Raw genomic sequence first — 25,619 nt, 5'->3', positions numbered from 1 at the left:
ATAGTAGAAAATTTATAATAAGCATAATGAACACAACATTTCTTTCTTACCACCACACATACATAAGTGTTCTGAAAGTAAGTTAGAAACTAACTTACAATAAATGTAATGTAACGTAAGTAAAAGTAGTAGGAAAATAATGTGAACTGAAATGATATAATTCCAAGGGTTGTATTTTCCCTTTAAACTGAAATATAAAACTCATTGATTTAAGGTAAAATTTTTTATTTTACCCCTCTACATGTGAGAAATGATCATTTTGTCCCTAAATTAAGATTTTCACATACAAAATGCAAATGCTACCAAAATTTACATTTCTCATGTAAATTTTGTCCTAAGCCCAAACGCGCAATCAAAAAAATTTAATACAAAGTACAACTATACAAACCAAGCATTGGTTGAAACATACTAAAACTAAAATCATGTCTTACGTTCTAATATCATACCAAGACTTCAAAATAATCATATCACAAAAATCTAAATTCTTCATGTCAAGAAAAGTGTCAAAAACACCAAGTCTTAGATAAATAGAACAATTCCTTGATGTACTTGGTCTATCACCTATCCAATAAACTCTAAGGACTCTAAAAGTCAATAAACTCACTCTTAACATGTCTATAATTCAAACCCAAGTGATAACATGCTTGGACATCGATCAAAAGCATAAATATCATCATCAAACCAATCGACATGATCACTAAGTCTAAACTGAGTAACACATGTTCTTGACTTAGATCAAACATACTATATCTAAAACTTTCATGAAGTAAACCTCAAGAAATAAAACTATATACTTCATATTAAAGTCCTAAACGTGATCTTAGCATTAAATCTAAAATCATATGGCAAAAGTTTCATAAAAAAGCAAACCTGAAAGCTTTAGTATTGAGCCATAACCAAACCTTTTCATGCAAAGCATGCCCCCAACAATTATTTAGTCCAAATTTCTTCAAAATAAGACTCTTAACATCTAAATGAAAGTCTAAAGAACAACATAGAAGAATTTCATAGCCATTGGATTAGGTTTTAAGAACTAAATATCATCATAACCTAAAAACAGAAACTATTTTGTGTGCTTCAGTTTCAACCTCAAAGCAAATATGCATAACTCTTAAAAATGCTAACATGCTTGTAATCAACTCATAACATGTATAAAAAATTGTTAGAATTTCATCATATCAATATAAAATCCTTATCTTAATAAAAAGTTCATAAAAACACCAAGATCTCACAATAACATCCAAACTGTCGCCCAATATGACCTTAGCGTGTTCAAACACACTTCTAACCAATCAATGCTCCACAAAAATCATATCAAATTCATAATTGGAAACTAGACTCCAAGAGGAAAAATTCAAATTAGGGAAGTTTTATGAGAATCGATTTACAAAGGGAAACTTTGATCAAGATTGGCAAGAAACATTGCTAGGAACTCCAACTCGAGTTCTCTTCAAGAAAGTGAAACAAAAGTGACAAATGTAAGAAGGGACTGACATAGACAACTAATATAGGATTAGAGGATTGATGGATGATGGAAGAATGACCCTTTGATGGGGTTTTGTCAACCAAAACTAGGGGCAAAACCGTGGGCAAGATAGCCCATGGTTTTCAGCCGGAAGCTGCCTTGTGATGAGGCTTTTAGCCTCCCATAAGGTACTATTTGGGCTGATAGTGGTAGCCAAAATACACTTAGGGCAGTGGGAGAAAACCGTCCTGAAGAAGCTTTAGCTTGGTGACACTTTTTATAGGCCTTAATGGGACTTAACCTATTAGGCCTTAACAATAGGGTTTAGTTTGGAGTTTCGATTTCAAACAAGCCCAAATCCATATTTTATTAGCCCAATAAAATTACAAAGATATAAAAAGAATAAATTAGGGTGCAATGATATGAATTTGAGTAGTTAATAGTATATGGAAGTGATTTAATCAAGTGATTAATCACTTAAGTTACAACCGAAAAATTAGGGTTTGGTGGTTTGGACCTTCCACCGTGGTTTTGGGATTTCAATTGGATCTCAATGATTTGGGGTTTCACTAGAGTTGAAACCCTCTTTGATTTGCCACAAAGTGCTTGGTTGAATGGAATAGTGTTTGGCTTAGGTGGTATGATCACAATGGTTGATTTTCCTTTCTTTTTTTCACATTTCCATCTCATGGTTCTTGTTAGTGCCAAGTATCCTACACTATTCATCAAGTGTGCCTAAGAGCTTGCCAAGTATCCACTAAAATTCCTCAAGATTGATTTAGACAATTCACACAGTGATTTAACCATCGACTGAACTAGGTGCCACACGACACTATCATAGGTGTTAATATTCATTCCGAAAAATGTGAAAATAAATATTATACCATAAAATCTTAAATAATCATACGAACCTAATGGTGTAATTCATTTCACAAAATTTTACTCTTAAGTGCCTAATTACAAAAGGCATTTTTGAACACGTTTTATTCAGAAAATGAAAAACATTTTATTGCACTGTAAAATTTTAAATATTCATTTAAAACCAATGGTGCAAACCGTTTCCTGATCTCATACTTCTAAATATCTCAAATAAATAAAACAACATTTCTATCACTATAGCAGATAAGAAACTAACTATTTTGACAGACCAAAACCTAAATGATTATTCAATTCATGAAACCTTTTCAGGGTTTCCACAACATTCCTAAAGTCTAAATAAATTCATCTAGTAAATTTCTGGCATGCTATTACACTTTGTTTTCATCTTACTTTATCTTAGTGTCGTTCCACTTCTGGTGCTGTGTAGCAATTTTCTTTAAAAAACCTTGATTAGACTTCCATTTATTTCAATAGTTTTTTTTTTTATATCATGTCCACGGCCATAGTTTCCATTATTATGATTAAATTAGATTTCATTTGCTTCAAGGAATCGAGTAGAATCCGTTAGACAAGGCTGATGATTTTTCAATAATAACTCGTTGTTTTGTTCAGCTAAAATTAAACAAGATGTTCATAACACTTAGCAAACTCTCGCACTAGATATTGCTACTGCAGGAGCACAATTGACATGAATATGTTATATATTCCATTTCAAACATATAGAGTTGTATTCACTAATAATTTGACAACTTTAGGTGCATATAATCATAACGAACTTTTGGGAGGATATCGATGTCCTGGTACATGTATCTCTCCTTTAAACTGTTCCATATAATTGATGGATCTTTAATTGTTAAGTACTCTGTTATCAGTTTTTCATTGATGGTGGCAAGACAAAATCATTACTTTACCGTGATCTTGTAGGGATGCTTCATTTCCTTAATAGTATTTCAAAGATTCATTCATCAAGATGAATCTCGTCATCAAGGATCCATAATAAATAATTGTTGTAAAAAACATCAAGGGCAACATATTTGAGTTTTGTAAGATTTGACATTATTTATAACAAATATATTAAGTACTGATGAGAAAAATATATTTAAAATCGAACTAACATACATAAGATAATAATATTCATTGCATTGATATGATAACATTATATTCTATATAATATCACATATATCATATCAAGATTTTATAAAATGATTTATATCACAACAAGCAGATGCCAATATTTATAGAAGAGAAACTTATAATAGTCGAAAAATGTTTCACAAGTATCTTGCCAAAAATCAAAAGAACACATCAGTTGACTAGAATCTTGAGCTAATAAAGCGTTGTGAAATTAAAATAAATAATAATAGAATAGAAAAATTGTAATATAAACTTAGGTTTTGTTTGGCTATGTAGTTCAGATAAGATGAGATGAGATGTTTTGTTGAAAGTTAAATAAATATAGTTTTTTCATATAATTTTTATTTTGGGATTTAAAAAAATTGAATTATTTATTATATTTTGTATAATAGTTTAAAAAAGTTATAATATTTAGATGAGATGAGATGATATAGTTTGATTTTATGTAATCAAACTAGCACTTAATTCCTCAAAGGCTTAATATCTCATTCATACAAATGATCATCAAAATACATTTTACAGACATAAGAGAAGGATAAAGAATATGAAATAATGACATATAAAATAACAACATACATTCTATGAATTTAAAAAATTTTAGAAGTTGATACGAACGGCCAGAATTTCTAGAGATGGAATTTACATTGGGTAATTCTATGCATCAGCCTACACACTTCACACACCATGCATTCAAAATTTTTTTTTTTTTAAATCTCAATACACTAAGTGTGTTGAGTGTGTGATAAATAATAGGCTGATGCAAATATTTTTCCATTTACATTATCATGCACCAAGTTCAAGTATTCATAATGATTTTTATTTTTATTTATTTATTTTTCAAGACTTAGGCAAGAAGTTCCTTTCCCGAAGCAGTTTGGAATCTTGGACGTCCTTTTCCCGTCACTCATCACGAGCTTCCCCATGCTCTCGTAGCTGTGTGTATATAACAAGTGTTGCAGCCTCTACTTTCTCTGCAGCGCATTCGTTTGTCGAAGCTCTTTTAGATTCTTCCCACCCATTCCCGTACAGTTTGGAACTCTCTCTCTCTCTCTCTCTCTCTCTCTCTCTCATTCCACCATTCTTTGCTTCAACTATTATGGGTTTTCATATACATTGATTTTTAATCTCTCTTTTATTTCTAGAGTCTTAGGAGAAGTGGGCTTTGGATTTTAATTGCTTTTTATTTGAGATTAATTGGTTCTGTTCTGATGGATGGTGGTGTAGAGAGCTTAACACAGAGGACATGGAACCGGTTACTATGGAAATAGGAGAACCCACTCAACCATCTGTTGATCCTCTCCCATTTGCGAGAAGGTAATTCCTCAATTTTCTTGCTTATTGTTTGGTTGACGAGAAAATGAAGGAAAATAAGAGCAGAAAAATCAAACATCTATTCTACTAAATCTTCTCATCACCCAGTTAAATGGGTTCAAATTTCTTCTTTCTTTTTTTTTTCTTGTTAAAATTTGTAAATGTCGCAGTTGTTTCAGTTAACTGTTTGGTCGCTCGTCATTTTCTTTTGCATGAAATGCCACCAAGAGTTTCTAAAGTTGCTTCGGTTTTGATGTTTTCTTGTTATGTGGGTGGGTTGTGTTTTAAAAAGTAAATTTCGGCGAAGTTCATACTGAAAGAAAATATAAAATATAATAAAATTGAGATGAAGAAGAGAGAATGAGGGAGAAAGATTTTGAGGGCTACATTTTTACCATTCACAAGTGTTATTGAATACAAAACATAAGTTTACAGGAAAATTACATGAAAATGAGATAAGATAAATATTATGATCACTATAAAAATAAAATCACTTGATTTGATATTATGTAAATCAAATCACTTGAATAGGATAATGTCAAATCAAATTTTCCTATATAGGATAATGAAAGTGGTTGTATTGATGGAGGTGACCAGTAGCTGGAACATCAAATCAAGAGTTATGTGTTGATAATGGGCCAAAGGTTTTTTTATTTTATTTTTGATAAGTAAATGATTGTATTAATAGAATAGGCATAACCCAAGTACACAAGATGGTATACAAGAAGATACACCTATATAGGATGTAGAAAGGAAACAAGAAAATCATGCAGGTCTAGACCACTAAAATCTATAGTTATGGCCCATAGGAATAATGTTCTAACAAAAAGAGATCTAAGATCCTAAAAACATTGCTCCTTGTTAGATATGGGCCAAAGCTAACAAAAGCTAACAACATGCCAAAAGATTGAGCCAACAAGGGGCTAAAGACGACCTTGGTCAACTATAAGACCAAAAATAGAAGGCCTAAGATGGGTCTGAGGGTTTAATTAATGCTCACAACAGACCTCAAAGAAGAATTGGACTAACAAAGAACCAAATGATGAAGGCCCACAGCTAATAAAGATACTCCAAAGGCGTTGATTTGAGACAAAATATGGTTGAGCGGTGATGAAGATCCTATGAAAGAGTTAAAGCAAGCTGAAGGATTGAACAAAAAGAAAAATATTCATTAGGATCAAGCTTGATGTTAGCCGAGGTTTTTGATACCATGAAATAAAATCTAAAATATAATAGAAATTAAGATGGAGGGGAGAGGAGGAAGAGAGATTTTGAAGGCTATATATTTACAATTATCAAGTGTAATTGAATACAAAGTGTAGGTCATTTATAGGGAAACTACATGAAGATGAGATAAGTTGTATCACTGAACTAGCACGCTAAGGCAATGCTCTTGTATATGTCCTGTATACCTGGGCTTTTGCCTATTCTTATGATCAATAAAATTTTGTTTACCGATAAAAAAAATGAAGATGAGATAAGGTAAATATTATGATCATTATGAAAATCAAATCATTTTGATTTGATAAAATGAAAATCAAAATCACTTGAATAGGATAATAGCAAATCAAAATTTTGATTTTATATTATCTCTAACACATGTGGGGTATGTTGTTGTTGTTGCAGTTATCAGCTTGAAGCACTGGAGATAGCAATCAAGCAGAACACTGTAGTGTTCCTGGAGACTGGCTCTGGCAAGACTCTTATTGCCATCATGCTTCTGCGGAGTTATGCCTATCTTCTCCGCAAGCCTTCACCTTTCATTGCTGTCTTCTTAGTTCCCCAAGTTGTCTTGGTTTCTCAAGTATGGCAAATGCTACCTCCGTCTCTTTCTTTTCATGCATTCATACGCATCTATGCCTTACGCATTTGTATATGCTTATGCATGTACGATGAATATATTCATTGAAGTTCTTGGGTTTTAATGCGATTCATCAAATTTATATTTTATTTTTTTAATCCTGAGATGTTATTTTTGAGTTGCTAGATATGGGTGATGATAAAATAAGCATTGCATTTTTTTAATTATAAAAATATTTAGCACTGCAGTTTCTATTTTATTTTCATTTTTAATGCGGGGTAGCTTTGCAAGAAAATTTTGAAAGCTATTTGATCTGGTTGTAGAAAACTTGGAAATTCTGAATTTCGCGTGGCATTTGAAATCATCAAAATTGGGTTTTAGAATTAAATGTAGAAGTGTCTTTAGGTTTCCTATTCAAGTTTTAGCAGTGAAATGAAGTTAGACATGGGTATTGAAGTGAAAATTTGAAATTTCTTACTTGTTATTGACATGGATAGGAAATTCTGGACTTACTAGACACTGGCTGTTGTGATAAAAGCTGAATTCATTGTTCGAATTTTATGTTTTTGCTTCTTCTCGTGTTATTAGCAAGCTGAAGCTGTGAAAATGCACACCGACTTGGATGTGGGCATGTATTGCGGAGAAATGGGAGTTGACTTTTGGGATGCTGCTATGTGGAAGCAACAAATAGAAAAACATGAGGTAGGTATTTTTCACATATAATTCAATCAGACGAAAGAAAAATCATGTGTGCTTATGTGATCTAAGAATCTGCTTCATTTTGTTCTGTCCATTTTGATGTGCTTAATATATTCAGTTTCCAAGTTTACTACATCTCAATTTGAGTTCAAGTTTTTTGTTTCTAATTTCTATTACATGAAAAACTCTTTTGCACACGCATGTATTTTACCAATATCTAGAAAATTCTGGATGGTGGACTCTGACAACCAGAAGCTATTCATGAATGTTGAAGTCATAAGAACATTTATTTTCATAAACATTTATTGACATGGTGCCAATAATTGTGGTTGATAATTTCCTGCTACCAACTTCTATGATAAATATTTTGTTCTTCACAAAAAGGTGCTCTAGCACTAAAGAATTTTGGTCAAACTAGTTGTAATTTCCATGTATTAACAAGACACGGCATATACTCAGTGCCACAATGATCTTTGTATCGAATTGTATCTGCCCCCACTAACAACGGGTGGAAAATGGGATCATGAGTCCAATTCCATGTTGGTGTGTATATTATATTTGCCTATAAAATAATACTCAATTAGCTATAATTAGAGTAATTCTTTATTTTTATTTTCTTTTCAGGTGCTTGTGATGACACCTGCAATTTTGCTTACTTGCTTGAGGCATAGCTTTTTCAAACTAAGCATGATAAAGGTTTTAATAGTTGATGAATGCCACCATGCCAGGGGTAAACACCCTTATGCTTGCATTATGACAGTAAGTTGCCTGTACCTTTTTCCTTCCCGTATTGCCAGTCCTTCTTTAGCTCGTTAATGACTGCCACTTTTGCTGAAATGCTTGCCCATTTTCCTTAAAAAAAATACTTATCCATTATACAATTCTCTAGTAAAATAGGTTTGACTATCTAACTTTGCAGGGTTCATATCAGATAATGTTATCTCGGACCTATGAAACCGTTCTAACTACATGTAACAAAATTCTATCTCCAATTTTATTCCATGTTGGAAAATTTTCTGATCCATTACTTGATATATGTCAAAAGATGCAGAAGCCGTTCATCATGCTTAACACTGAAACAGAGAGAAAATTATGTCTGGAAGACTTCTTTAGTTTCTTGTGCACACATAAGGGTTTTCATTTGGATTTCTGTTTGTTAATCTTACATGTATCTGTATTCTAAACCATCTAGGTTGTTAGATTTTGAATATGAACATGTCCGATCATGTTTTATGTATTCTGGAGGGTTGATTTGGGGATTTACCTTGCTTTGACAGACATCCTGAATTCGTTTATGCACTAGAGTTCCAATGGATTACCTGATACACGATTCTGACTAGTGGGTTGTGTATATAGGGATTCTCCCTAGGGATGGGTTTGAAGGGTGCATTGGTGAGGTTCCATGTCATTAAAAGTAAAAAAAAAAAGATAATTGAAATTTATATTGCCATTTTGGATGAATTAAGGATGCGAGTAAATTTTACTATCACTAAGTTGTCTGGAATGTTGGGTATCTTTGTATAAGCTGTTGGCTGTTGCATATCTTTCACTGATCAAGTGGATTAATATTTTTGGTGGCTGATGTCAAATCAATCGCCAGAGCCAAAGCTATGGCCAGATATGTAAGATTTTGGATTGTGTCTTATTGAAGGTTTGTGCATGGATTGGTTTTTGCAGCATCCTGATTTTGTTACTTTTCCAATCACTTCTTTAACGATATTATAGATATCCAAAAAGAGATTTGTATGGAAATTTCATTTTCGATGTCACAATGTGTTTGCAATGGAATGCATGATACTTAAAGGGTTTTGTACATATAATGCATGCAATCGATGTAGGTTATTGTATCGATGTTGCCATTGCTTTTAGTGTGACCGATTGGTCATGTACAATTATACAACTGGAAGTTCATGTTTCATTGTTATTGCTTATTGATAATGTATTTATTGCCCATAAAATGTGTGCCCTTGTTGTTATTAAAGCATCTGGACTGCATTTGTAGGAGTTCTATCACCGTCAGCTAAGTTCTGCTGGATCCGAACTTCCTAGAATATTTGGGATGACTGCTTCCCCCATAAAGACAAAGAGTATGATAACAGCTTATATTAATTGCAAATTTATTCCTTGTTTGGTGATGAATATCAATCTTTTGCTTTTTAACCTTTTTCTTCTATTTATAAATGTAGGTGGAGTCTCAGAATTATCTTTCTGGGAAAAGATTGAGGAGCTTGAGACCATGATGAATTCGAAGGTTTCTTCTGCTGTGTATAATTTTTTCCTGTGTGTGAGTTTGTGTGTGTTGTCTTGTTCATTTACCTGGTTATCATATTAATTTCACGGTGAATAATTGATCGACTGCTGTTTTCTTTCCCTGTTGGTTTAAGGTGTATACTTGTGCTAGTGAATCTCAGCTTGCTCAGTTTATACCATTTTCGACGCCGAAGTTCAAATTTTATACGCACAAGGAAATCCCATGTGTTTTATATGAGTGTTTAGCTGGTGAATTGCAGAGTTTAAAAGAAAAGGTGAGCACATTTTATGCATGTTTTGTGCTATAATATCATAGTCTATCTACTTGAAATGTTCTAAAATGGATTAATATGATTCTTGAGTTTCATCCCAATTTAGTGTTTGAGGCTCAACAATGACAGGGTAGAGGCTGAAAAGTATATGAGTTTTAAGTAGTTAGACAATTTTTTTTTTTTGATAAGAAGAGTTTATTACTCCACATAATTAGGCAAAACGCAAGTACACAGGAAGTATACAATTAAGTAGTTAGACAATTCAGTGTCAGAAATCACCACCCTAGGTGTTATGTTATGCTTGAAACCCCTTCACTTCAAAATTATTTTTTTTTTCATTTTTTATGTGATATCAGTTTTATATATTTGTCAGTTATGATGTTGTTAGATCACCTTGTAAAATTCTAAATGTTTTAAATTAAAAGGAATAGTTTGCTTCATTGAGAGTACTAACAGTTGGGTTGGTTCTTCTCAGCATGAACTCTCTCTGAAAAAGTATGATTTCAAAGAATCTGCAGCAGATTCTACAAGCAAAAAGCTATCAAAGGTTTTTTCAGCTTTAGTATTCTGTTTGGATGAACTAGGTGTTTGGCTGGGTCAAAAGGTAATCGTTGATCACTCTATGTTTGTTTTGGTTTGACTCTATTTGACGATGGCAATGTCTTAAAAAACATCAAACCGGTTGTGGATCTTTGTTACAGGCCGCACAGTCCTTTTCCTGCTACGATACTGACTTGTGTGATGAAACTGACTCAATTTCATGTGATAAACTGGATGTGTTTGGTGAGACAATTGTTAAAGATTTCAGTTTGGATGCCTTCCACACATTTTCCTCGTACATTCCATCAGGTACTTCAATTTGGAAGAATTGCTGTTGATTTTTATTTCTTTTTGTTGATTACATTCTTTCCTTTGTATCATATATTCAGGTCCGAACTGGTCTATTGGTGATAACATTAAAGAGAATATGGATGAAGGGCTTATTACTTCAAAAGTTGTGTGTCTCATTGAATCTCTTCTTGATTACAGGTTAGCATGTTGTGCATCATCAGTATCTTTCTGAAACCTGGTAAATATCATTTGGTATCGTCTAATAATGTCTAGACTTGCTCATTGAAAAATAAGATCTAGACCCTGGGCTCTTCAATTAGCACTCTCAATACCTGAAAGTCTCCAAGTATTTGTTCCTGTTTTTGTAGGGAGCATTATGGGAAACATTGATGACGCAAGCCTATGCTAATCACTTCTTATGAAGTGGTGCATGCTGTCATAAATTCTATGTAGAACATTGCTCATTCTTAAATCCTTAAATGTTAATTTTAGAGAAGTAATGTTTTGACCAGAACTTGGAACTTCCAATTTTATATTGTTTTTTGAAGTTTTTGGTTCATTCCCAACATTTCAATGTGTTATGTGAATGCAGGGATTTAAAAGACATTAGATGTATAGTCTTTGTGGAAAGGATTGTCACAGCCATTGTACTAAATTCTCTGTTGAACGAGTTTCTTCCAAAATACAGCAGCTGGAAGGCTAAGTACATTGCAGGGAATAACTCTGGGTTGCAGTCCCAGACTAGAAAAAAACAAAATGAAATTGTGCGAGAATTTCGTAAAGGCATGGTACTTCTTCTTCTTCTTCTTCGTTTCTTTTTTTCCCATCCACTTAGTTTTTCACCAACTTGTTTATCTCTGACTTTTTTGTTCAATTGTGGGTGTGAAATGTGTTCAATAGGTGAACGTAATTGTTGCGACGTCAATTCTTGAAGAGGGACTAGATGTTCAAAGCTGTAACTTGGTTATTAGATTTGACCCATCTTCCACTGTTTGTAGTTTCATACAGTCCCGAGGTCGTGCTAGAATGCAAAATTCAGATTATATATTAATGGTCAATAGGTAACATTCTTTTAATAATTGTTTTGATTACACCTTTTGAATCTGGTTCATTCAGGGGCATGGCTATGTAAACATCTCCTGAGACTTTCTTCCGCTATTTTGTTTCCAATCCAAGTTTCACATGCTTCTTTTAAAATGGTTCCGGTAGTTTTTCTATCCCTAAAATCTCCTGATTCAGGGTATGTTTGGATTTAAGATTTTATTTGAAATTTCTGAAATATGGGATGAAACTTTTAGATATTGGTTTTTATGTGGTTTGGTGAAAGTGGTAAGACCCATTATGAACATGTTTGAATGGAGAAAGTTTTGAGAAAAGTTATGGATTTGAAAATGTTGTGGGGCTCGATGTTTCTTCCTAGAAACTAAATGCCAAGCTGACTTGTGTAAAACATATGGTGCCTTGGTATGTAATATTGTCTTTTTTTTTTATTCTACAGTGAAGATATTGCTACTCGGTCTCGACTGGAGAAATATCTTGCTAGTGGAGATATAATGAGGAAGGCAGCCTTACATCATGCTTTGCTGCCTTGCTCACCTCTTCAAAGTGATTTAATTGGCGAGAAATTTTATAGTGTTGCAAGCACCGGAGCGACTGTGACTCTTACTTCTAGTGTCAGTTTAATATTCTTCTATTGCTCACGGCTCCCTTCAGATTGGTTAGTTATTCCTCATCAACAACCTTTATTTTCTCATGCTACTATCTATGTTGTTATTAACGTATTAACTTCAAACTTTCTGTGTTTTTGACCTGATGTCTTGGTTTTATTTTCTGTAGCTATTATAAACCGGCTCCAAGCTGGGATCAGAAGACTTGCACTTTACGTCTACCCAAGAGCTGTCCCTTACAAAATGTTGTTGTACAAGGAAGCATGAATGCTAAAATTATGAAGCAAACTGCCTGCCTTGAAGCATGCAAGCAACTACATGAGATTGGTGCCTTGACAGATAATCTTGTTCCAGATATTCTTGTGGAAGAAGCTGATGCTCAAGAAAGGGGTAAAATTATTGTCTTGTGGGCCTTTATTTCTACATGCATTGATTTTTTTTCCATTTTATACTTGCAATGTCATATGTAAGAAAGGAAGAATTCTATGTACCTTCTGTTTTTTCCCCAGGTGATTTTTAAACGTTTTTAAGATAATCACTTATACTTTATCTCGAATGGTTAAATGTCCAGGGAATGAACCTTATATTGATGAGCAACCCAGTTACTTCCCACCTGAGCTGGTCTGTCATCTTCCAAAGAATTCGAATATATTGTATCATTGCTACTTAATGGAGCTGGAGCAGAAATTTGTTTACGATATTCTAGTTCATGATATTGTGCTTGTCCTGAGAAATAAGCTAGAATCTGATATTGGAAGCTTGCATTTTGACTTGGATGTTGACAGGGGTAGTTTGACAGTGAACTTTAAATATGTTGGAGTGATTCATCTTAGCACGGATCAGGTCACTTCTTGTTTTTTTTTTTTTCACTTTGCTTTACATTGTTAGTTTAAGTGGTATATTAAGTAATAAAGAATTTTGTTTCTGTTCTGAAACTTTGTTTGCAGGTCCTTTTGTGTAGAAGGTTTCAGAAAACTCTTTTAAGAGTTCTTATTTATCATGATTTGGGTTTAAACAAGCGTATGGATGGAGATATTTTGGGAGCTGAGACTGATTATCTTTTGCTCCCAGCCACTGGAAAGCATCAGAGACCTTTAATCATTGATTGGAATTGTGTTACTTCTGTGCTATTTTCATGTGAGAAGATTTCTGAATTTCACTTCAATTATTCTGTACCCAAGGGTTGTGAACGTAGTGTACAAACCAAAGATGGTCCTGTCTGCACTTGCCTGCTTCAGAATTCTTTGGTCTACACCCCTCACAATGGTCAGGTGTACTGCATAACTGGGATTTTGGGATTGAATGCAAAATCTCTTCTGACGCTCCGGGATGGCAGAATTATTACTTACAAGAAATACTATAAGGAGCGGTATGTCATTGTCAGACTTTTGAATGCAAAGCTAATGTTTCTCTTTAAGAATATGTTGTACTTGTGGAATGCTAATTGTAATTAATCCAAAGTTTTCCAAACACAGGTATGACATCAATCTGTGTTTTGAGCACGAATCATTGGTTTGTGGGAGACGCATTTTTCAGGTTCAAAATTACCTTCAAAGATGCAGAAATCAGAAAGAGAAAGGTTGGAAGTTCTGACTTCTTATATGTTAGATTCTCATCCTTTCTTCTGACACAAGCACTAAATAATCACGATTCTCTTGGGTAGGCTTTCAGTTTAAGTACTAGTCTTCTTGGTTCTACCCACTGTTTAGCATATAGTTTGTATAAAAAAGGAATAATCCATCCTTTATATTTCTTTTAAGAGAGAAATTTAAATTTGCCTTTTTTATTCCACAAGTCTTCTGTGCTACAAAATTATTTCTATTTTCTATTGTTGGCTTTGGACTTATCTGATTCATTTTGATTAGAGCAAAATAAATTATCCCAGCTGGTCTATTTTTTCTCCCTTTCCTTCTGTGGTAGTTGTTCATCTTAAATTACTCCTCAAGTCCAGGTTGGATTATGATACTTTGATGAGGGTGGAAGTGACAATGCAGCATACCCTAGGGGAAATTTTCTTGAATAAGCTCTTTAACATGATTAGACCTATGATGCTCTTTATTAGTAAATGTTACATGTTCTATCTTTTCAGAATCGAGTAAGCGGTCGGTTGAATTGCCTCCGGAACTATGTTCTATAGTTATGTCACCGATATCAATCAATACATTTTATTCTTTCTCATTTGTTCCTTCAATCATGCACCGGGTCGAGTCTTTGCTTATAGCTGCCAACTTAAAAAAGATGCATTTGGATTATTGTTCACAAAATGATGATATTCCAATTTCCAAGGTGAGTTATCCTTCTTATAAATGTGCTCTTGATAGTTGTTGGCATTAATTTACTTAAGTGCTAGTCCATCATTGATGACTGTATTTTTTCGTAGATGGTTAGTATTGTCTATGATCATGAGTTTGGGCCATAGAATGTGTATTGTGCAAAGATTTCAACGGTTAACCATTGTTGTCAAGAGCAGCCAAGATCAAGCGTGCTACTGTTATAACATTGGGGATAAGCTGTCATTTTTCCTCCATAGAGTTGCCAGATGAAGCATATGGTTCCTGTTCCATTTTTGTGAAAATAATAGGTTTCATTCACATTCAGGCATGGAACTGTTCTTTTATCTGGTTTTAAAATTTTCTACAGCTACATCTGCATCTTATTTCAGGCAAATGTGTCATACTTTTCATTGAAACTCCACTGTTTTTCACAGATTAAGCATAAGATGCTTAATAGCAGATACTCTATATGGTTAAAATTGCTGAATCAGCAAATTAGTATAGTTTGTGGGTAATAGGACTCTGAAAGAATATATACTACTGGAATTCCCCCTGGAGAGGTTTTTGCTGGATATGATGTCTAATCTTCCTGTTGTGTCTCTTCTTCCTTAGATTGGGTGTATTCTGTTGTTTGTTTGTTGTTTTTTAAGTGATGGATAGGAGTTTGTGTATAGAATCCAAGGTTTTTGTTTTTAGGAGAAAGAGAGGTAATATGTTCTGTATAACAGAAAAGGGAAGAAAACATACTTTGTCTTTGTATCTATCTGGTGGAATGGTGGGTTGGTTTGCTAAGGAGATAGAGGTTTATTGGAAGAATCTTGGTAAGATGGTTGATTATCAGACTAGAAGGGAGGGAGAGAGTTTTTATGTTGCAGGGGAGCCATAATCAGTCTGGTAGGTTTCTGCAGATGCTAGAATATGGCACAGGTTCGGGAAAGGAATTTTAGTTATCCCTGAAGGGAGGAGAGGAAGTGGATGGGCTGGTTTTGTGAGATACTTACGAGAAATGGTTGGGTCCTCTTCTGCTGCGACATATCAGGCTGGTAGAGGTACGTCCAAGGTTGGGCAGGTTGTAAATCAATCAAGTAGCAATTTGATGGCTGATACTTCTCTACATGTTGGTGATGATAAGGCTGGTGGAGGTTCTTATGTGGCAGCATTGATGAAACCTGTGCAATTCTCGAGAGATTTGGAGGTGCCAAGTATATGAAAGAGGTTATCTCACCGGAAGATGGTAGGAGGAAGGAGGGAGGTGCAGAACTTAGGCGAAATTATGGTGATGGTAGGAGTTACGAAGTGTTGGAAAACATAGGAGCAGTGGAAGGGACACTTTGGCATTTACGTTCTGAATTAATGGGATGGAAGGATAAAATTGTCTTTTTATTAAATAAGGTTGATGGAGGGCTGGGTTTTATTATGGGTTTGGGCCAAAAGATGGGAGCCCAAGAAAACAAAGGGAGTCTGGAGGCGTAGGGTGGGTTAAGTGAGGAAGGCTGTCGTGGTGGGCTGGGTAGGGGCCCGTTAAAGAGTTCTATTTGTTCCAAGGATAGTAGTGTGGTTCTTTCAAGCCCAAGAGGAGAGTTGAAGCTTAGCCCAACTCATTGTCGGTGCCGCTGATTCGTCTGTCACCACAGAGTGGTGTGACGGAGGGAGGCGATTCTAATGGGTGTTTGTCGATGAGGAAGGGCTCAAAGGAGACGGTGGTTCCGAAATCTATCGGCTCGATAGAGGAGAGTGATGTTAGATTCAGTTGTTCGACAGCGCCGTTGGTGGTTTTGTCTGCACAGAAAGGGGCGACAGGGGGAGTCGAGGGTGTTCCCTGGTGATGATAAACTCGACGACGACGTCATATCAGGATTGTTCGAAGAGTGTGGAATCTGACAGTTTGCAAGATAGACTGAGATCCAAGCTTTGTGTGGTTTCTTCATCACAGAGTGGTTTGATGGTGGAGGAAACTTGCTTAGGATGGCCCTCGAGGGTGGGAAGCCATTTGGAGACTAAGGCCTCGTTTGCTTTCACATCTCATCTCATCTCATCTAATCATTACAACCTTCTCAAATTCCCACAAAATAAAATAAATAATTCAACTTTTTTAAATCCTAAAATAAAAATAATATTAAAAATAATATGGAAAGTGAAAGTTCCTTTCAAGGTTGCTTTTTTCTGTTGGGTGGTATCCTTGGGCAAAGTGTTGACAACTGAAAATCTTAGAAGGAGAGGCATGTACATTGCTGATTGGTGTGTCATGTTAGAAGGATGAGGAATCTGTTAATCACCTCTTTTTTCATTGTGAAGTGGCTAGGTTCTTGTGGAATGAGGTTTTGAATCAGACTGGTTTACTTTGGGTAATGCCCAAGGAAGCGGTGGATTTATTGGTAGGGTGGAAGGGTTTGAAGGGTAACAAGAATGCTGTTCATGTTTGGAAGATGATTCCTTCTTGTCCCATGTGGTGCCTATGGCTTGAAAGGAATGGGAGATACTTCGAAGACAAAGAACGTTCATTGGGAGAACTTAGGGATTTTTTCTTTAGTACTTTGAGTTTGTGGGCTAAAAGTTTTTGTAATGGTCAGAAGGGCCTTGCCTTGGAGAGGTTTTCCGATATAAAAAAAAAAAAAAAAGCTTCTGTAATGGAAGATAATTTCCAGAATCTGTTTTAAGTTTTCCTTTCATTTTTGGACAGTAGTAGGTATTTTGTTTGTATATGGCCTGTGTACTTGGGCTTATGCCTATTTCTTGGGAATAAATATTTTATTACTTATAAAAAAAAAAATATTGTATTAGTACCACCATCAGTCCCTTTAAAGATATGAGGTACATCACTGTAGCTAATGGCATATTGAACTTTTGCTAACCATATCTTCATGGTAGGTTTTGGAAGCAATTACTACAAAGAAATGCCAAGAGATATTCCACTTGGAATCGTTAGAAACTCTTGGAGATTCTTTTCTCAAATATGCTGCCAGTCAACAACTTTTTAAGACCTATCAAAATCAACACGAGGGTGTCCTTAGTGTGAAGAAAGAAAAAATAATTTCTAATGCAGCTCTTTGCAAGTTTGGATGTGACCGCAAACTTCCGGTAACTTTTGTTTTCTGATAATTCTTTAAATTCTTGGTGTTGCCAATCTCATGAGTTTCTCTTTATGTTATAGATTTATTGTTGTTATTTTATATATATGTACATATATATAGGTACAATCATACATACATATAAATCAATCTATATGCTTTTTAAGAAAAACAAATATACATCTGTATGTGTGTTTGTGTATTAGAAATCTATTCTTTTTGGCATTAGATTAAACGTCAAAAGGATTTTGACTTTGTGTTTAAATTGAAGGTAATACCTTTTCAGATCCTTTGACACATCTAGTGATCAAGTTCTCAGTTTGGATAGTATAGCATGCCATTCTCTATTACGTTGTTTTCTTGTTGTACCAGCTTGCATATAATTCCTGTTGGCTCCTTTTTTTTATCCTTTTTCAGTTTTAGATTTATTTTTATTTTTTAAGAAATTCTTGGTTATCTTTAAGTTTAGTTCAAGTGTGTATTCTGTCTCTTCCCCTCTCGTAAATATTGTTGGTCAAGGATCCTGAGCTATTCGAATGAATTAACTCGATTAATACTGCCTACTCTTTTATTGAATTTGTCTCTGGGCATTTAGTTACTAATACTATAGATCTAAATTTTCACCCAAGCTTAAGGACATTTTGGAACTCCCTTTGTGACATGATTATTTTGTATTGCTTAGCTGTGATGATAATCTTAACCTTGTTCCTATAATTGTATCTGTGACTTACTTTACAAGGATTACCCAGGATCCTGAGCTATTTGTATGAATTAACCTGAATGATACGGCCAAACGTTTTCTTTTAGTTGATTTGTTTAAGAAAACAAAAACCTTTAGGCATTCAGTTACCATAGATTTCATATTGTTCAACAAATTTAAGGTCATTTTAGAACTCACTTCATGACATGATTATTCTATATTGCTTTCTGTGATTATATGTTTAAACTTTTGTTTATTTTATTTTATGTGATTCAATTTATATTCTTCAAATTGTAGGGATTTATTCGAAATGAGCCCTTCGATCCGAAAAAGTGGATCATTCCTGGTGATAGATCGGGAAGTGCATTAAGTGAGGAGTTGCTTTTTAATACGAGAAAAATCTATACTAGGGAAACTAGGAAGGTGAAAAGTAAAAGTGTTGCTGATGTTGTTGAGGCACTAATTGGTGCATTTCTTAGCATATGTGGTGAAACATCAGCCTTACTATTTATGGATTGGTTGGGTATAAAGGTAGATTTTTGCGTTACACCATACGAGAGACACTTCCAAATTCACGCTGAGAAGCTTGTAAATGTCAAACATTTGGAGTCCCTATTAAACTACTCATTCCGTGATCCTTCTTTGTTAGTGGAAGCATTGACCCATGGTTCTTACATGCTTCCAGAGATTCCAAGATGTTATCAGGTAAATTTGATAACAATTTAGTTGAGAATTATTTTTTTGATAGGTCATTTTAGTTGAGAATTATGCCATTAATTTCCTCAGTCAACTTACATATCAACTTCATTTTATACATAGTTTATGTATTTTCTCTAACTATTTTACTTGTCTGTATTTCATGATAAAATTCAAAGAGTAATCATTTTGCTGTTGACATATACTGTCAACAAGATGAGTTTTCTTCCCAATCAAAAAAAAAAAAAAAATCTGTCCATGAGATGAATTTTCTGATGAAACAGACACAATACCCCTCAAACACAGTTTTATCTCAGAATGCCTCTGTTACTTCTGTTTCATGGGTGTTATCTTACTTCTTTTTGCTTATAGTCATTATGACCTCCTTTGATTTCTGTTCTTCTTGACTTTGATAAAAGTTTGTTACTTGTGCAGCGACTTGAATTTCTTGGGGACTCAGTTTTGGATTATCTCATGACCAAGCATTTCTATTATGAATATCCTGGGTTGTCACCAGAACTGTTAACTGACATGAGATCTGCTTCTGTGAATAATGATTGTTATGCACGATCTGCAGTCAAGTGGGAACTGCACAAACACATACTCCATGCCTCACAAGAACTCCACAAGCATATAGTTGAAACTATTAACAATTTTGACAAGTTATCATCAGAATCAACTTTTGGATGGGACTCTGAGACAACTTTCCCCAAGGTTATTCAGATTAAGCAATGTTACAAACCACACTCTCATCTCACCATATAAAGATGTGGCACTTTTATCACCCTTGAATCATCTTTTATTGTTTCTAAAGATAAATTCAAAGGTTGATGGTAATGCCACCTCATCATAGCAGGATGAAAGTGTAACGAGAGTGTGGTTTGTAGTACTTTCCATTGAGATTTAGTTATATTCGTTTTCTTAACTTCTACGCTGATGTTTGGATTCCTTTTCTTTTCTTGTTTTCTTCCTCCCCTCCCCCTTTTTTAAATCCAAACCTTTATTTTCTAATGTGACAGGTACTTGGTGATATTATAGAGTCTCTAGCAGGTGCCATTCTTGTTGATTCTGGATACAATAAGGAGAGAGTCTTTGGCAGCATAAGGCCCCTTTTAGAGCCTCTGATCACACCTGAAACAGGAATGTCTCATCCTGCAAAAGAGCTGAATGAACTATGCCAAAAGGAGCATCACATTATGAAAGAACCTATCAAGTCCCGCAACAAGGGTCTTACTTCCATTACAATAGAGGTAGAAGCTGAAGGTCTCTCGTTCAAGCATACAGCTACAGCTGCAGACGGAAAAACAGCAAAAAAAGTCGCTTGCAAAGAAGTTTTGAAGTCCCTGAAGGATTCAGGTTTACATGGTGGTAAAAAATGAAAGGACTTGAATACAAGTGGGAGGAAAATTTGCACTTAAGTAAGCAATAGTAGTGTTTTCAATTCTTCGAGTTATTGCTTTTTTCTGAGTATGATCTCATACAAAGTTGCCATTTAGTGTAAAGTGGTTCTGTAATTCCTTTTCTTGTTTTTGTTTTCTGGCTCTCCCACTAATGGAAGTGGATGTAGCCCTAGTTAGAATAGAATGGTACTAAAAAGGAAGATGGAGTTTGATGGCCTAAACAGCACAGAACTATATTTCTTTTACTCCCTTATATATAAATAATGTATTTTAAGAACCCAAATCATAGGTTTTGAATCTTTACATTGGTCCATTCCATAACCTGTTATTCCCACTAAACACAAGACTGGAGATCTCTTTAAATTACACAATGCCTTCCTCTAAACAGGATAAATATATGTGAGTTCTATGTGCAAGTAGTAACTCTCTTAAGCTATGTGATTATCAAATCCACAATATATACCTTGGGACGTGAACGTGACTCCAATGTGTGATCTTAGCTGTATATTTTGAAGCTTATAGGAGCATACCCACTACTGCTATTAATCCTAGAGAGAGAGAGAGAGAGAGAGAGGAGTTCAAGATTTGAAAGCTTGGGGAAGGGAAGAATAACAAAGTTAAGGTAAATGAACCATAAATGTTGAAAATATTTTCTTGAAAACACTCTTGTTTGGTATTTACTAGGCTAGAGGTGATACAAAGGGAATAACTGGTTGAAACCACTGATGGTTATGAGATGATTTTGGCTTTTATACAAACAAAAAGTGAATATAGCATATGACCATAAAGGATAATTTTAGAAACAATTATCTCGATTTTATTTTGGTTTTCATTCTTATTTTTTTGCTCTCTTAGGTTTGGATAGTGAGATGAGATGAATTGATGTGAATAAAAATAAAATAGTTTGTGAATAATAGTGAACTTGTTTGCGTTGAGATGTTTTATGGGATTTTGAAAAATGAGAGAGAAAAAATTGAATAAAAATATTATAAAATTAAAATATTGTTAGAATATTATTTTTTAATATTATTCTTGTTTCGGGATTTGAAAAAGTTGAATTATTTTTTGTGTTTTATTAAGAAGTTCGTAAAATTTGTAATGATTAAATGAAAAATTTAAAAATTTAAAAATGTTTGAATTTGTGGTGTTTGGATACTAAGATAAGATCGAATGAAATGAAATGAAATAAGATGAGAGATGTGATGAGATAAAATATTGTCTATCCAAACGACGTCTTAGTTTTTATTAAAATGAAAAATTGGTCATAGAATTGCATGATGCGCCGGAATGGTTAAATAATACAAGAGTAGCTAAAAAATGAAAAAAAAAATTCTGGAAAATATTCAATTTGGCCCAACCCCATAGGAGTCGATTGATTTTTTTAGATATTCCATCACCGCCATCACTACTCGACCACAGGCCGGGAACCGACCATCTCAACGACACCACAGGGCACGCACTGCCCCACTAATGGAACGCAGAGCATCTACGAAAGTATTACGCCTAAGGCAAAGAAAGTAAAATTTTCGATCCATTGATTTATATTGTTTCCAATAATAAAATGATGACGTTCCAAAAATTTATGCTTCATTGATTTACTTAGGAATAAGGAGTTCCTCGCCAACAGGCGACGTGGTCGAGGAATTCTCTCACGAGTCTAAACACTTAAAGGTTAAAACGGTCAAGGGACTCTCCCGTTAACACATTCTTGGCTACATGCGACGTGGTCGAGGAATTCTCTCATGAGCCTAAAAACTTAAAGATTAATACGGTTGAGAGACTCTCCCGTTAACACCTTCTCTCCTACAGGCGACGTGGTCGAGGAATTCTCCTATGAGCCTAAAAAATTGAAGGTTAAAATGGTCGACGGACTCTCCCATTAACACATTCTCGCCTACAGGCGACGTGGTCGAGGAATTCTCCTACGAGCCTAAAAGCTTAAAGGATAAAAAGGTCGAGGGACTCTCCCGATAACACCTTCTGGCTTACAGGCGATGTGGTTGAGGAATTCTCCCACTAGCCTAAAAACTTAAAGGATAAAACGGTTGATGGACTCTCCTGTTAGCAAGACGTGGTCGAGGAATCCCCCCACGAGCCTAAAAACTTAAAGGTTAAAACGATCGAGGGACTCTCCCGTTAACACCTTCTCGCGTACAGGCGACGTGGTCGAGGAATTCTCCCACAAGCCTAAAAACTTAAAGGATAAAATGGTCGAGGGACTCTCCCGTTAGCAACTTCTCGCCAACAGGCAATGTGGCTGAGAAATCCTTCCACGAGCCTAAAAACTTAAAGGTTAAATAACATATGTTGATATCATGATGCAGGTCACCAAGTAATAGCAAAATTAAAAAAAAGCAGAGATAGGAAGAATATGACTTTACAACCAACAAGCAAAGTTCAAAAGGCCTTAAAGCAGCTTACAGAGTTCGACTACGTACAAAGCTTTAATATATATATATATATATACAATAAACATAGGTCAAAGACAAATCACGACGGGGATGCAAGCTAAAATCAAGATCAGCAACGAAAAGCGTCAGACATCTCGTCTCGACCGAGAGAGTCACAGAAATGAAGGGCAATCTCACTAGCTCGGATAGACTTCTAGTCCAAAGTCTACAGATTTGTGGTGGGCTCCTGGAGAAGAAGCTCATGGAGCTGTTTAACACCCAGTTTAAAACCTATACCCTAGGCCAGTGTATGAATCTTGGGGGTGGCAACCAGGTGGGGAAGAACCCGGTTAAGGTCATTCTGAGAATGCTCCAAGGCAAGACCCAACTTGGCCAGTCTACTTTCTAGGATAGAAATCTTTTTTCTGGTAGATTTCACAACTTCGTCAAGCTGAAGATATTGACAATCGGTGTCTCTGAGAAGGCCCTTCACCTAGGCTAAGTTTTTCTCAGCATCAATTTTCATCCCTTTAGCCGCCCCTAGCTTTATAAGTAGCTCTCTCGGTTCGTTCCCAAGAGAGGCCAGGCGAGAAGGATAGTCAGACTTAGACTGATAACCCTTCAATCTTCAACTTTGCATAATCAAAACTAGCGACCAAGCCATCCCGCTCTGACAAGGCATGCTCCACCTGAACAACCACTTTGTCTCATTCCTTCTTAAAGTCCTCTGCTTGAGCAATTATGTAACACCAGGGTCCAACCAAGTCTATTAAATATTTTTGAGCTTATGTATGAAAAGCGCATTTGAGTTTTGACGAATAATTTCAGAGCAGCTTACGGGCTCAAAAATTTTATTTTGGTCGAGTATGAATTTCTTTGGACTCAATGATTGGAAGATATTGTTGGATGAGATATTTATTTTTGAACATGAGGATTTTGGCCCAATTTATTTTTTCGAGTCCAAGCCCATTAACATGTCCAATTTCTAGTACACTACATTTATAGATAAAATTCCTTAAAGCACTGCCTTTGATATATTTAGACCCATGACGTAAATCAAGGCCCACCTTTCAGGTAAATTTATTTCAAGTAGATGAGGCCACCACAATACTCAGTGCATGCTAATTGCCATGCATGTCCCTACGTGTTCGGAAACAAGCAAAGTTCCCACCGCCTGGCATAATTTTCTTTCCGTAAAACAAATACTTTCATAACTACGTACCACATTTTTTTTTTAGTTCCCCTTAAACTGCAGCAATCCACGTTCACCACTCCATGCACATCTCTATCCCTCACATTTACGGCAACTATCACAATTTTTATACAACACGTATGCGTTAGACGTTGGTGTTCTTTCCTATAGTGTTGCCACCGCTAGATTTTTTCAGTGAAACAATATCTTCATATTGTTAACTATTGGGAAAATCAACACAGCGGAATGAATAAAAGTGGAAATAAAAGAGCACACCCATGCACTCAGTGACACCAAGAATTTAACGTGGTTTGACAACTGCCTACATCCACAGAAAAGAGCTTCACTAATAAATAGTGAAACACAATAAAATATTACAGAGGAGGAGGATCACACTCCACTGAACTCAACTCTTCTTTTTCTCTCAGAGCTCTCCTGACTCTCTCTCTTTTCTTTTCTTCCTTGGGTGTATCTGAGGCTCTTGCTGGGAGCCTCAATTTATAGGCGAACATATATCGTCTCACCTGTATGATTGCATTTAATTTGCATTCAATTTGTAACTACAAATGCACCTGTTGAGCACTGAGCAGCCGTTGTTGACTGCTTGCTTGGGCATGGATTTCAACAATTCTCCCACTCTATGCCCATTTACTTGGATGCTATCCATTCTAGCTATGTCTCTGCATAGCTCAAGCTTGTCACTTGTAACCACCTTCGTCAGCATGTCCGCTGGATTCTCTTTCGTATGTATTTTCACAAGTTTCAATAGTTGTTGTTCCATCCCTTCGTGTGTCCAATGATAGCGGATATCAATATGCTTGGTACTGGAATGGTACATTGAATTCTTGCTCAAGTCTAGAGTACTTTGACTATCACAATGTACCTTATAATCTTCTTGACTAACCCCTATTTCTTGGAGAAAATGCTTCATCTACAACATCTCTTTCCCAGCTTGTGCTGCAGCAATGTACTCTGCCTCTGTTGTAGATAAAGCAACACACTTATATAATTTGGACTACCAAGAGACAGCTCCTCCTGCAAAGGTGAAGAGAAATTCCGAAGTAGATTTGCTGCTATCCAGATCTTCTGCCATATCTGAATCAGTGTAGCCTTCCAAAACTGGTTTAGCTCTTCCAAAACACAAGCACATCTTCGATGTACCTTTTAGGTACCTGAGAATCCACTTGACTGCTTCCCAATGATCATTTCCTGGATTTGAAAGGAATCTGCTAACCATGCCTACAACATAAACAATATCTAGTCTGGTACAAACCATTGCATATATCAGACTTCCTACTGCTGAAGAGTAAGGGACTGCTTCCATCTCTTCAATCTCTTTCTTTGAAGAAGGAGACGAGCTCTTACTCAACTTGAAGTGGTTAGCAAGTGAAGTATTGACTGACTTAGCATCTCCCATGTTGAAACGTCTGATAACCCGTTCAACATATTTTTGTTGTGATAGCCACACCCTTTTGGCTTTCCTATCACAAACAATCTTCATGCCCAAAATTTGTTATGCTGAGCCTAAGTCCTTCATGTCAAAGGACTTGGATAGTTTTTTCTTTAGTTTGTTAGTCATGGACCTATCTTC

The 25,619-nt window shown here is 35.3% G+C and overlaps 1 protein-coding gene across 2 annotated transcripts; it reads left to right on the top strand.

Annotated features, from left to right (window-relative positions):
* Positions 1 to 4,398: 4,398 nt before the first annotated feature.
* On the top strand, positions 4,399 to 20,667 carry LOC109000540 (endoribonuclease Dicer homolog 2-like). Of its 2 annotated transcripts, none has more exons than XM_018977459.2 (23): positions 4,399 to 4,501; positions 4,703 to 4,792; positions 6,416 to 6,593; positions 7,179 to 7,292; positions 7,914 to 8,048; positions 9,292 to 9,376; positions 9,476 to 9,540; positions 9,674 to 9,814; positions 10,287 to 10,415; positions 10,513 to 10,660; positions 10,741 to 10,840; positions 11,235 to 11,430; positions 11,543 to 11,703; positions 12,141 to 12,359; positions 12,479 to 12,699; positions 12,881 to 13,152; positions 13,257 to 13,678; positions 13,785 to 13,888; positions 14,399 to 14,595; positions 17,451 to 17,660; positions 18,648 to 19,055; positions 19,482 to 19,760; positions 20,066 to 20,667. In XM_018977459.2, the coding sequence occupies exons 2-23, from the start codon at positions 4,722 to 4,724 to the stop codon at positions 20,423 to 20,425; spliced, it is 4,215 nt and encodes a 1,404-aa protein (XP_018833004.1). In that variant the 5' UTR covers positions 4,399 to 4,501; positions 4,703 to 4,721; the 3' UTR covers positions 20,426 to 20,667. The 2 variants fall into 2 exon arrangements, with proteins under 2 accessions (XP_018833004.1, XP_035549376.1); XM_035693483.1 differs by having other exon boundaries at positions 4,399 to 4,506.
* The last annotated feature ends 4,952 nt before the right edge of the window (positions 20,668 to 25,619 follow it).

Source organism: Juglans regia, chromosome 8 (genome assembly GCF_001411555.2).
Source record: "Juglans regia cultivar Chandler chromosome 8, Walnut 2.0, whole genome shotgun sequence".
Classification (NCBI taxonomy): Eukaryota; Viridiplantae; Streptophyta; class Magnoliopsida; order Fagales; family Juglandaceae; genus Juglans; species Juglans regia.
The sequence above is the reverse complement of the archived record's forward strand: the minus strand, read 5'-3'. Positions and strand labels throughout refer to the sequence as shown.